Source organism: Impatiens glandulifera, chromosome 5 (genome assembly GCF_907164915.1).
Source record: "Impatiens glandulifera chromosome 5, dImpGla2.1, whole genome shotgun sequence".
Taxonomy (NCBI): domain Eukaryota; kingdom Viridiplantae; phylum Streptophyta; class Magnoliopsida; order Ericales; family Balsaminaceae; genus Impatiens; species Impatiens glandulifera.
Genome location: NC_061866.1, coordinates 8012433 through 8025791, shown reverse-complemented (window position 1 = coordinate 8025791; position 13359 = coordinate 8012433). Strand labels below are relative to the sequence as shown.

Here is a 13359-nt window from a genome sequence, read left to right as displayed (position 1 = left end):
TTTTGAATGTTTGGATGGTGAAACTATTTTTAACTTTTACCCATGCAACTTGTATTATAATATATATTTGAAAATAATTAAATTATTTTTAAACTATTTTTGTTATAATTTTGTTACAAGTTTAAATCAATACCATTTAGTTGTTAACAAGTTAGATAGCTCAATTAATACGTTCATTTTTTACTTTTAAAAGAGGATTGATAAACTTAACGAAAGATTTAACGAAAGTAGATTCACGAATTCGACGTAGCCTTCCAGGTGTCCCCACGTCCCGAAAGCGCTCATTTCGGGTTTCGAAACCACTCATTTCGAGTTCCGAAACCACTAATTTCGGGTCCCGAAACTATTCATTTCGGATCCCGAAACGGTCATTTCGGGAAGAAAAAAAAATTCCGAAATGACCATTTCGGGAAGAAATTTTTTTTTGTTTCTGAAATGGCCGTTTTGGGACCCGAAATTACCGTTTCGGGACATTTGAAAATTTTCTCCATCCTACCCACGTGTCATACCACGTTAATTCGTGGACTTACTTTAATTGAATATTAAGTTGAGTTTATCATTTTTTTTCTTTTAAAATTAGGTTGAAGTGGGGTGAGGTGGAGTAACTTGTATATTAAATAATAATAATATTTGGTTAAAAAAATTGAATATTTTTGTTAGTGTAACTTGATCTAAATTTTATCTAAGAATTAAATATTTTTATATAATTTAATTATATCTCTAATATCAAACACAAATAAAATCATTTTATATTTTACTTTAACAGTTTAGAAAAGTATTATAAAATCTTAATTTCTAAAGAACATAAGATTAGATAAGATACCTTTCAAAATAATATTATAAATTTAATTTATTAACTCAAATTTAATAATTACTTATATCTATTACTTTATTATTTTTTTACCTGAAATACAATGATTTGAATTTACATAAAATAAATTAATAAAATTAAAATTAAAATCAAAAAATTATTTAAAAATAAGTAAAATTATATAAGTACAACAAATTACATTAAAGGATAGAAATAAATTATATTACAAACATAAATGTGAAACTATAAGAGAGTAGTACAATAATTCTCTTGAAGTTCAAGTCTAATCAAACTATAAAAACATGTCACATCTTTATACATAATATACATGTTTTTAAATTTTATTTATTTTTTTTAATGAAGGAGAACTAGCATAACACCCCACAGTCATGCTCACCCGCTTAAACTCAAAGCGCTTCCATGGAATCGAAACCGTGATCTTTTGTTCTCTTAAGCCAACTCTTACCATTTTTTTTGGGGGAAAAACGACTTAGCGTCATTTCATTAAAAATTCCCAAAAACGGGAAAAAAAACCACGAGTTTAAGAGATCATTCTAGACAGGCCTAGAATGATTTTGAAGTCGTAACATTCTGAATAAAAGCTAAAAAGCTAAAAACGTAAATGAATTATTTGTTTACAATGATTTCAATTCTAGTGAGTTTAAAAAACGGTAAATTCCACTTCTTGCAGATATTCCAGTTCTGCTCCGTGCTTGGAATTCTTCTCCACGTTCCCGCGAGGGCGCTGCAATCCGATACAATATCTTTCCATAACTCGTCAATGCTCCTACGGGTTCTGTCATATACCCTTGCATTCCGTTCTTGCCAAATGTTATACACCACTGCTCCAAAGCCACACTTGAACACGCTTGTTGCAAATCTATTTCCCTTGGCTTTGAGTAGTGCTGCTTCTTTAATTTCATTTCATTCGCTCGGAAAACTGGTCAGCTCCAGGCTTTTATAGAATCTGTCCCAAAGCTCCGAAACAATACAGTAGCTCCCGAATAGGTGATCTATGGTTTCTTCATTTCCTATGCATAGAAGACAGCTCGCGTCCGGGATGCTCATATACTTACTGATACGATCACGAGTGCTGAGTCTTTCCTAGAAGGCGAGCCATAGAATGAACTGGTGTCGAGGGATAATCTTCGTTGACCATACAAGAGGAGCCCATTCTACTTTCTGCGCTTTTTCCCGGATTACCTCCCATATTTTCTTCAATACCAGCTTCCCATTGTCCTCAGCTTTCCATTCATGAATATCCGGTCTGTCGTGTAGTTGTATGTTACTTATATGATCAAGTATCCTCTTTCCTTCTGGAGTTCTTCTTAAGAGCAAGTTCCAATTCCCGTCTTTGATGTCTCTAATTTTCGCTTTTACGCAGTCCCTTCTGATACGAGTATTTTGAAACTCCTCCCTGTCGATGATAGGCTGGTTTTCAAACCAAGGGTCATGCCAGAATAAAGTGCATTTCCCGTCCCCTAGTCGGATGTCATAAAGATCTGCAATATCGCTTCTTAGTTTAAGAATCTTTTTTAGAGACCAACTCATACCTTCGTGAATTTTGCAGGTCCAGATGTTGGTTTCGTGTTTCATAAACCTCGTATGCACCCATTTGATCCATAGTGACTCCTTATTGCGCTCCAAAGCCCACAGATGCTTGAAGGTTAGAGCCTTGTTCCACTCGATACAGTTCTTCAAGTCGATGCCTCCCTCGTCCTTCGGTTTGCAGAGAGCGGTCCATTTGACTTTCTTTCCTCCTTTTCCACTACTACCCCAGATAAAGTTTCTCATCAGCGTGTCGAGTTCCTTCATTACCTTCTTCGGAATGACCATTTGCTGCGCCCAATAGCCAACTATGCCCATAACCACGGTTTTGATAAGTTCGATCCTCCCTGCATAAGAAAGTTTTTTTGCTGCCCAGCCAGATATCGCGTTTTTTACCTTTTCAATCAGCGGCTTGCAGTGTGAGATCTCGATCTGCTTCGCAGTTAACGGAATTCCTAAGTACCTTATGGGAAAGCTGCCTTCCTTGATGCCCATGATGTTGAAGATGTCCTGCTTTGTTTCGTCCTTCACGCCTCCATAAAATGCCACACTTTTGCTTTCATTAATAGTTAAACCTGTTACCTCAGAAAAGAACGTTAGTGCAGCCCTAATAGTTTTAATGGAATCAACGTCTGCGTGCGCTAGAATGAACAAATCGTCAGCAAAGCATAAATGTGTTACCTCACAGAATGGGTCAAAGATGTATGGATGATTCTTTCGGAACATCGCGAAGATGCTCTCAAAGATCGCCATGATAGCTACGAAAAGGTAAGAAGAGAGGGGGTCCCCTTGCCTTACCCCGTTTTCACCCTTGAAATAGCCTTTGTGGACTCCATTGACGCTAACAACAAAGCAGGATGATGAAACGCATTGCATAATCCAATCGATAAAAATCATAGGAAAAGCAGAAACAACCAGAAAGTCTCGAATGACTTCCCATCTAACAGAGTCGAAAGCTTTCTTGATATCTATTTTAAAAGCCACTCTCGGGGATATTTTCTTTTTCTCGTAGCCTTTTAATAGGCTCTGCATGAGAAGAATATTATGAGAGATTGTCCGACCGGGGATGAATGCAGATTGATTAAGATTTATTATTTTTCCTATTACATTTTTAAAACGTTTAAAAATGATTTTTGAAATTATTTTATAAATCACATTGCAACAGGAAATTGGTCTGAAATCTTGTACTTTCTCAGGTACCGCAGTTTTGGGGATCAAGGTTAGGACCGCTGTATTTCATTGCTTTAACATCTTCCTATTTTTGAAAAACTCCAGAACCCCATCAGTAACATCTTTACCCACAACCGACCAATTATCTTTGAAGAACTGTGCATTAAACCCATCAGGACCTGGGCTTTTATTCCCATCAATACTAAACAGAGCTTCTTTAACCTCAACCTTCGTGACCACCCTTATCAACTCGCGACTATCTTCTGCAGAGATTTTCCTATCAATAATTTGATACAAGGTATTCAGGTGACTTTGATGCTGCTTTCTTGTACCCATAAGTTGTTTATAGAAATCAATAGCCAGATCTTGGACACCCTTTTGACCCTGAACATATTCACCATCATCATTCTTCAGCTTGTACACATTGTTTCTCATGTTTTTAGCCTTGCATTTTCTGTAGAAGAAAGCTGTGTTTTTGTCACCCAACGAAAGCCAGCTCTGTCTTGATTTCTGTCTAACAAAATTCTCTTCAAGCAGACTCAGTTTCCTAAAGTTTTCAAGCGCATATCTTTCTGTTTCATTGAGTTGTTCATCACTATCATCCCTTAATAACTTTTTTTGAACCTCTTCCAGTTCTTCTCTAGCAGCCAGAACTCTATTGGAGATATTACTGAACTTCTTCTTGTCAAAGCTTTGGAGATGATTCTTCAGGAGCTTAAGCTTCTCAGAAACCCTGTACATGTTGGAACCTCTGACATCTGTTGACCATACGCTTTCGAGAATACTCTTGAATTTATCATTATCCATCCAGAAATTGAAAATTTTAAAGGGCCTTTTGAGCCTTTCTTCCTTTTCCCAGAACAATTTAATCGGGCATTGATCAGATATACCCGGATTCAAATCATGAAGTTGACTTCTCGGAAATTGGTTAATCCAGCTCTCATTTACCAGACATCTGTCAATTCTACTTTTTCTAATTTGCTCATTCCCTCTCGTAGAAGACCAAGTGAAGAAGTTCCCAGAATTGGTAGGCTCGATACAACCCATATCTCTGATGCAGTCATTAAAGTCAATCATATCTCGAGTAATTTCAGATTCTGGGCTACGATCAGATTCGTTTCTGGTTACGTTGTAATCACCGAGGATAGCCCAAGATTTATCAATACCGATCCAGTTTCTAAGACAATTCCAGAGGAGTCATCTGTCAGTGCTTGAGTTGCTACCATAGACAATAGCAAGATTAAACACGATTCTTGTGATTCTGTCTTTGACCTCCACCAAGATTGCTTGATCATTCGAAAAGAGAGTCATCACCTCAACAACTTTGTTATCCCAAATAACCCAGATTCTGCCCGTTTTGTCATTTGAGTTGTGAATGATTTCCCAACTACTATCAATACACAGTTTGCTAACCTTCTCAACATTCTGACTTTTGACTTTTGTCTCAAGAATACCCATAATAGTGATCTTCTGATTCTCAATGATCCTCCTGATTTCTTTACATTTTAGAGGGTCATTGAGTCCCCTTATATTCCATGTCACTATATTCATGAATGAATATAAGTGTTGGGTTCCTGACTTTCCAGACTGTCCTGGACCTCTTCATCAGAGAAATCATAAGCATCACTTGCCTCACTATCCTCAATGGCTACAGTTTGATTACATGGAATACTATTGCCATTGAGTGAGAGTTGCCTCATGTAGATCTCATCTTCTCCCGTGATATATTTAGTAGCTTCTGGATCCAGAATCTTTCTGCTTTGTCTTCGATTTTCATCTTGTTCTGCTTTAGTAGGTTTTTTCTGAGTTTGAACCTCTTCACTACTGGATTCATGTTTGTTATCGGTTTTAATTCGCCTACTTCAGAACTAAGGCTCACTGCCTTATTCAAGACCAAATTGTCTTCTTCTGCACTTGATCTTTTGATTTCACAAAACCCAAGATTTCCTAGTCCATTCTCAAGAGCTTCTTTATTACTTATTCCAAGATTCTCCTGTTCATCATCTCGAAAGGTGGCTCTGAGCCCAAGGATCAGGTAATTTCGAATTTTGATGACATTGTTTTTTCGGTTCCTGCTTGCATTCCTAAAACTGTGAAGAGTAGACTCACGACCTATTGGAGTGCCTTCAGATCCAATTTTGCTTGTTTCATATGGGCCAAGTATTCCCCGTCCCATAGATCTTTGAATTTCAGAAACTTTAGAACTAGGACATGTGGTTACACAAGACCAGTTCTTTGATCAGTATTGGGATCGGTGGAGTTATGACCAACAATAGTATCATCCACAATAATAGGACTTGTGCCAGTATCAGGACCAATATAGTCGGGATCAGCAATGGTTGCACATTTTTCATCAGGACCTGTAGTAGCAAGTCCGGTAGCTTGAGTAGTTTCATGATCAACAAGTCCAGGATCAGTCTTAATATGGTTAATATGGCTAGAAACAGTAGCTTTATGAGAAATTCTAGGATCGGTGTGTCTATGTCCAGCTTTATCAGGACTGATACCCTGACCAGGACTGACATTTTGAACAGGACCTATTCTTGAGAAAACAGAATCCCTAGGACCGGTGCCCTGAACATGACCAATATGATCAACGTTAGTAGGGCCAGCTTGTACCCTTACCCACTTCATTCTTTTTCCTATCTTCTTCCTTACCCTTATATGTTCTTGCTTTTGGTTGCCCATCTTATCACCCTCAGTGCGTTCATTGCTGTTAAGTTCAGACCTGTTCACATTTCTCTCAACCTGAGCCTGGTTAGAGTCATTGATATTGCTTACTTGAGTGTTGTTATTGGCCTTCGATTTTAGATTATTATTGACTCTTACCATTGGGCTACCTTGGTAAGTGTTTTTATATTTCTTTGTATGCATAAACTTCTTAAGAATTATAATATACTATTTTAGAAAACCGAGACTAAATCAAATGATAAAAATAAAATATATCACAAACTTTATGCATTGTTTGGTATATGTTATTTAAATAACTTGTAACTCAAAAATATCATATCAACTTTTCTCTCTTTCATCTTATCATTAAATTCATTATCAAAAATACTTTTCATTTTAAATTATTATTTTTTATTTTATTATTATATATTAATATCTTTAACTTTTTTTAACAAAAAAAATATACTTACCTCAAAATAATCACCAATCATTTAAATAACCCGTTTATTTAAATAAACTGAACAAGGCCTTAGTTTAAATAATGTTTACCAACTTATTCAATTTTCAAAATAAAAATCACCAAATTCTCATTTTATTTTAAAAATGATTAAATGACTTATACTTATTTTTTTTTCAAAAGTTAACATAGGAGATTTGTTGTTTTTTGTAAAGTTGTGTGATCCATAAATAATCGAGTCATACTTCATTTTTTCTTATTTCGAAAATGCCAATAGTGTTGACATGAGGAGTATTTTTTTTAAATAGCGATGCATTTTTCCGACAACAGCCGACTTATACTTCATTTTAGGGTTCTCATCGTTTCGTTTTTTTAAGTTGCGTAATCCAAAAATAATTGACTTATACTTCATTTTCTTTTTATTCTGAAAATTCCCAAAGTATTGACATATGTGTTTTTTTTCTTTCTTTTTGTCGAGAGTTAGAACGAAATCTTAACCTCTTTTTATACGAATCATCACAATCATTTGGATTCAAAATATTTTCAGAATTAAACCTTAATCGTCATTCTTTATATTGGCTAAAAAAGAAACAATTTTCTTTTGTTTTTTATCATAAAAAAATCATCGATCATGAACTCGATCTCGTGTATATATAATTTGATAGAATTGGTGTAATCAATAGAGACGGGAGTCTAATTATTGATAACAACTTCGGACAAACAGATTGATAGAAATCCTATTAGGGATTAATATCACTTTCTATTCTGTGCAAACCTTCACAAATACTTGAAACGAACACAACAGGTTGTTTATGGATGTTCGGAGCTAACTCTCCTACGTCACCCCTTCTTCCAACAACCGAAAGGATTTTACTAAACTTCTTGAATCAAATACAGTTTACTGAATAACTAACACTTTATGAAACAGAACATAGTCTGTTTAACTTACAATATGATCAGGAATATCTCTAAACTAGACAGTTTTTGATTCTCTCTTGAACTTGAATATGATGTACAATCAGTAAGTGTAAGAGTGATTCGGTAATTCGTAAGGCAGTTATGTAAGAAGAGTAACTGGTAATTCTTCTAGCAGATTGTCCGTTGTCCTTGAGCAGCTAAATATAGAGGAAGGACACCAACGGTCGAATCTTCTGTATGGACACGTGGCACGCGCCCATAGGATGGTCGCCTAAAGGACATAGTATAACAGACTTTGTGCTCATGGAACGTAGCCGTACTGAACGGTAGTGCACCAGATATCTTTCTGGAACTGTCATGTACTAAACAAGTAGTGGAAGGAATATTTGCGTATGTGGCGTTCATTCATTTGATACAAGTAGCTGGCGTACTGGACTGCAACATAAAGTGGAGAAGGAGTAGCGTACAATTAGTTGATCGTGGGTAGACGTATGTTAACTTCAAACAACTTCTGAAGTGAGGCATTAGACGTGCTCGACTAGACTACCAAGTCTAAGAGAGTTAGACGTCAACGTCTAACAACGAGTTCCATTATACTACCACGTCTAATGGAGTTAGACTGCCACGTCTAACTTCACATCCCATTAAACTACCATGTCTAATGGAGTTAGACTTCATTGTCTAACTTCAAATCACCTTAGACTAGTCTGAAGGAGTTAGACGTCAACGTCTAATTACGTGTATGTTAGACTTGCACGTCTAACTATGTATCTTTTAGACCGGCACGTCTAACTACGTATTTGTTAGACTTTCACGTTTAACTACGTATCTATTAGACTAGCACGTCTAACTACGTATCTGTTAGATTTGTACGTCTAACTACGTATCTGTTAGACTAACACGTCTAACTACGCATCTGTTAGACTTGCACGTCTAACTACGTATCTATTAAATTGACACGTCTAACTACGTATCTGTTAGACTAGCATGTCTAACTACGTATCTGTTAGACTAGCACGTCTAACTACGTAACTGTTAGACTGGCACGTCTAACTACGTATTTGTTAGACTGACACGTCTAACTACGTATCTGTTAGACTGACACGTCTAACTACGTATATGTTAGAATGTCACATCTAACTACGTATATGTTAGACTAGCACGTAGTTAGATGTGACATTCTAATTAGCCTGCTTAGACCACGTCTAGTTTAGCCAAATCTGATGCACCTGCATAGAAACAATTAGACGACTTAACTTCTTTCATATCTAAACATCATCAAAACTTAATTGATTAATATTTAGAACTTTTCTGTTAATTAACTCTTTACTTAGTTTTCCAAACAATTTCCTTTTAGTTAATTAACTCTTAATTTTTCCCAACACAATTGTTTTGACTTTTAATTTCTCGAAAGAGTTTGGTCGAGCATCTTCCACTTTAATCTTGGGCCTCCACCTTGGGCCACAATTATGAGGTTGTTTCATCTCCATTTCATTTCTGATTTCAGAGAATATTTTATAACTCTTGTCTTTGAAGAGTGTTTTATTAGACTCGGAGTGTATCTGATAGAATCTGTACATTCAAGTTCTTGTTTTTACAATTTAGACAATGTCTTGGTGAACAAAGAATGGTGATTTCAATATCTCAATATTTGTAAGTCATTTAGTTTGGCAAACGGGATATATTTAGGAGAATCGGCATAATTGCGTTTTTACGAAAACAAGTGGTGATTTCAAGACCTCAACAAACATGTGAGCTTTTGTTTTTTAGCACCACATGTATATCTGTAAGAATCGATACACTTGTGTTCTCTTGAAACAACAAGTGGCGATTTTAAAATCTCAACCACGATGAGTACTTTTGCTCTTTGGTTTTTTTAGCCATTGAATTTAAACATTTCTGTGAGATAAGACGTCTTCTCTCAATTTGTGGTTTCAGTCTTGGATTCATCATCTTCTTTCTCTTCATAGATTTCTTTCGAAAGCTAATCTTTCTTAGAATTTAGAGAAACACGAGACTGAGCTCAATCAAATATCTTTCATTCAAATTGTTTTCCGCTAAACATATAGTTTCCTTTCGAGATAGTCCTTCAAATGATAGTTACGGTTTTGCTTTTACTAATTTCTTGAAATCCTCATGTGCATGTTCATTCTCATTGTTTTTCTCATTCATTATTTTTTCAATTTTTTTAAATGGGTCAAAGCATCGATTTTTCTCATGATTTCAAATGAAGGAAAATTATATTAAAATGGGGGTGAACCTATGAATATACTACCTACATATCTCCGGAGAAAGGAGAATTAAGTCAAACGTAGTTTCATGTACATGCACTTATAAAAATGAGATAAATTTGTTTTTGAAGAAAGTAAATCGAAATGAAAATGAAGTGTTAAAGTTGTAAAAGTGGGAAGAAGATTCTCCGGTTTCTTTGTTCGTTCACGTTTCACCTCATATTGATTTTTCATTCACCATGGTATGACAAATGAATCTACTTTGTTATTTCTGATTTGGCGATTTGGTAAGGACTCCAGTTTCAATAAGATCCTTTATTTTTCCTTTTAATACGAAGCAATGCTCACGAACATGCCCCTTTGTTTGATAGTACACAAAAATAGTCTGTCTATATTCCCAAAAATATGTTTATGAGCTTTAGTTGTTTCTGGCTGAATGAGCTCACTTTCAATCAATAACACAAGATCACGATTCATATGCGAGATGTCGTCTTCTCCGCAAGGCCCAACACAGAAAGAGCCCATTCTTGGAAAATGTAATCTCCACCATTGTCCACATCTAATCCGCTAGTTGTCCAAAAGGCTAGTTTGTTTACTGAGTTTTTTTTCCTTTTTCTTTTTTCTACTTTTAGATGCCTTAAGATACGGCACTGTTTGGATTTTGTTTTATTTTTTAAACTAACATTTTATTCTTTTTATAAATACTATTTTTGTGCATCACTCCAAGGTTATAGGTTTTCACATTTTTTTTTGGTTATTTTAGACTTAAGATTTATGACAATGACATAAACACATAGCTTAAGAACATATTGATACCAACCTAGACGCATGTTTATGCTCGGATTCACCCTTACACGCAAGTGTTATAACATAATAAATAAATAATGTGTAAAATAAGATTTTTTAAATGATCAAGAGTTTAAAGTAGAGATCGTAGTTCAATTGGAATATAAAAAATGACGTCGATACTCTTTCTCAGGTGTAACAAAGTACCGAATCAAGAATATAATCTTTAAATGCATTTATAAACGCAAAATATTTTTCTTTTTTAATTTTTCGATAAATAGATTAGGCAAGATTCTAATAAATCAAAACTATTCCAAAATAAAACCCTTTACATGAGTTTGAATCGCTATTATCATTTTGGTTTTTTGTCTTACTCAAAAGGAATAGGAATGTAAGTTATAGGAAGTCAATTATCGAGCTGAGACGCAATCTTTCTAATGGACAAAATATGAGCATTACAATATAGATATGTAAATTGAAATAATCTGCATATTATCTGGTATAGGTAGCCGGACTTGAATATTATCCTTATTATAGACTACATAGATCTTAAGCTTAGACCAATTATTTTTATTAATTTTGTATATAAATAAAAAAATTGATCATTTTTATTAATTTTCAAATTAAGATTTAAAGCGTTTTTTATCGGGTTTATATTATTATATATAAGATTATAATCAAATTTTGTGAAAGATACCTACCAAGGTACGTAGTTCAGTATCACTTTAAATTTAAACGAAGGTCATGAATATGGAGTTTCATGTCAGTTATCCTTTAACTAAAAAATGATTTGTGACAGAACAAACACATTAAATGTAAACATACTATAAATAAAAAAGAATGAATTTGTAATTTTATTTGTATTGAAAAATGCTACACATTTCATTAGTTAACAATATAATATAAACTAACACATAATTGTGTTGAAACAACAACCCAAATAAAACAAATATTACATAATTTATTTTAAGTTAATAAAGATACAAGAAATACTAATCATTACATAATTTGTCTGTCGAAATCAAATCAAGATACAACAAATAACCCAACATCAACATCATCACAAGTAAAGACCCACTTAAACAAAACAAAACAAAAACAAAAAACTATGCAACACCAACTATCAAAATCAAACATTGACTGAAAACAATTGTCCTCATTTGATAGTTCTATATAAAATATAGAGGAAAGAAATTGCAAAACTATATGATCACATTCCTCCATTATTATTATGTCTTCTTGCACTTGATTGGATCTCTTCAAAAATCACAACTAGTGCAATTATAAAGACGCAATCAACATTAGGATAAACAGTAACAGAGTATTTGTTACTCATAAAACCAATGTGATTGTGCATCTGCAATTCAAACAAAACAAAACAATTCTAATTCAATTCCAATTAATTTCTAAATCAAATTACTTACCTGAGCAATAGCAATGTTTTTAGTGTTTCCAGCATAGATCTCTTTTTTACAGATTTTGAAATCACAGCAATCATTTTCCTCTGGATTGGTAGCCATGAAAACATCATATTCAGTCTTTATTTGGAATATATTCGACCTCTTCACGCTAAATAATAGATTCTTATAATCTGTACTGTCTCCCCTGAAAACTTCCCATCTTGAATGCATGCTCATACTCTGAAAATTATATTTTCTTTTTTCAAAAAAGACAACAAACACAGACATATGGGGTTGGAAAAAGATTTAATAAAGTAAAAACGTACACTTTGCTGAAGAGTGAGGATGGTGTTTCCGGCAGGATCAAGGAGGAAGCGACGGACATGGAGGCCGAAGAAGTTCCCTGTCACCTGAAACAGGATATCTCCATTAACGCCGGTGACGACGTATTTGGTTTTACTTAGGGTGGAGAGCTTCTGTTTTATGGTCATATCAACTGGGTAAGCTGTACAGAATTGAGGGTTCACCACTGAGATCTGACCGGAGCTGGAAGTTGACGCCATAAATAATCACCGTCCGGTTGTAATTAAGATTATGAGATATTTGTATTGGTCGTTTGAAAGCCTATAATTTTCCTTTTATTTGTTTCTTTGTTATTCTTCATATTTGATATCTTTATAAATAGAAGATAGAGAGAAGAAAATGTCTACTACCTATTACTTTTCAATGTTTAGATGGTCAAACTATTTTACACTCGTATAGATGCTTTTCTTATTGATGTTATCTTTGAAATTTCTTGGAGCTTGTATTTTATTTATTTTTATATTTGAATAATAAAAATGTATTAATAAATATTTAATTAAGTTAGGTTCAATAAGGTGTAAAACCTGTCTCTCTAGTTATTTTAATTCATTAGGCTATTTGTGTTTATTTGTTATAATTTTAAGCATCAACCCTCAAATCAAACATCAAGGTCTCAAACATATAGCATCAAGAATCATGAATCAACATCAATTGTCAAGCCTAGACTTAATGATCAAGCATAAAGCAAGAAAAATTCCAAACCGAAGTCAAACCCTTATGCCTATTGTTGCTGAAGGCTGCCGCCGGCTTGAGCTCATCATTGTTATTTAATTAAAAATCTTGGTGGTCAAATTATCGAAATATTATATTAATTCATCCAAATATAATACGAATAACCTTATTTCATTTACAACAATGCACAATAATCCACATCATCAAAATATAATCTACGTCCATTAGTATTTTCTTTCTCATATACTCTTCTTCTTAATTAAATTTTAAAAACTATAAATATATTTTATCTTATATTTTTTTCTTTCCTAATTATTTTCTCTCCATAATTAT

General features: G+C 34.1%; 1 protein-coding gene across 1 annotated transcript; it reads right to left on the bottom strand.

The window, feature by feature from the left end:
• Positions 1 to 11559: 11559 nt before the first annotated feature.
• Positions 11560 to 12616, bottom strand: LOC124940563 (protein LURP-one-related 15-like). The gene is made up of 3 exons (XM_047481088.1): positions 12318 to 12616; positions 12016 to 12231; positions 11560 to 11948 (listed from the first exon to the last, which is right to left on the bottom strand). The coding sequence occupies exons 1-3, from the start codon at positions 12552 to 12554 to the stop codon at positions 11802 to 11804; spliced, it is 600 nt and encodes a 199-aa protein (XP_047337044.1). The 5' UTR covers positions 12555 to 12616; the 3' UTR covers positions 11560 to 11801.
• Between the last annotated feature and the right edge of the window lie 743 nt (positions 12617 to 13359).

Excerpts from the sequence above, each read along its gene's own strand:
- LOC124940563 (XM_047481088.1), bottom strand. The coding sequence starts at position 12,554 with ATGGCGTCAACTTCCAGCTCCGGTCAGATCTCAGTGGTGAACCCTCAA. Across the intron at positions 12,232-12,317 it reads TCCTCACTCTTCAGCAAAGT|AGTATGAGCATGCATTCAAG; the intron begins GTACGTTTTTAC and ends TATAATTTTCAG. Across the intron at positions 11,949-12,015 it reads AAAACATTGCTATTGCTCAG|ATGCACAATCACATTGGTTT; the intron begins GTAAGTAATTTG and ends TTTGAATTGCAG.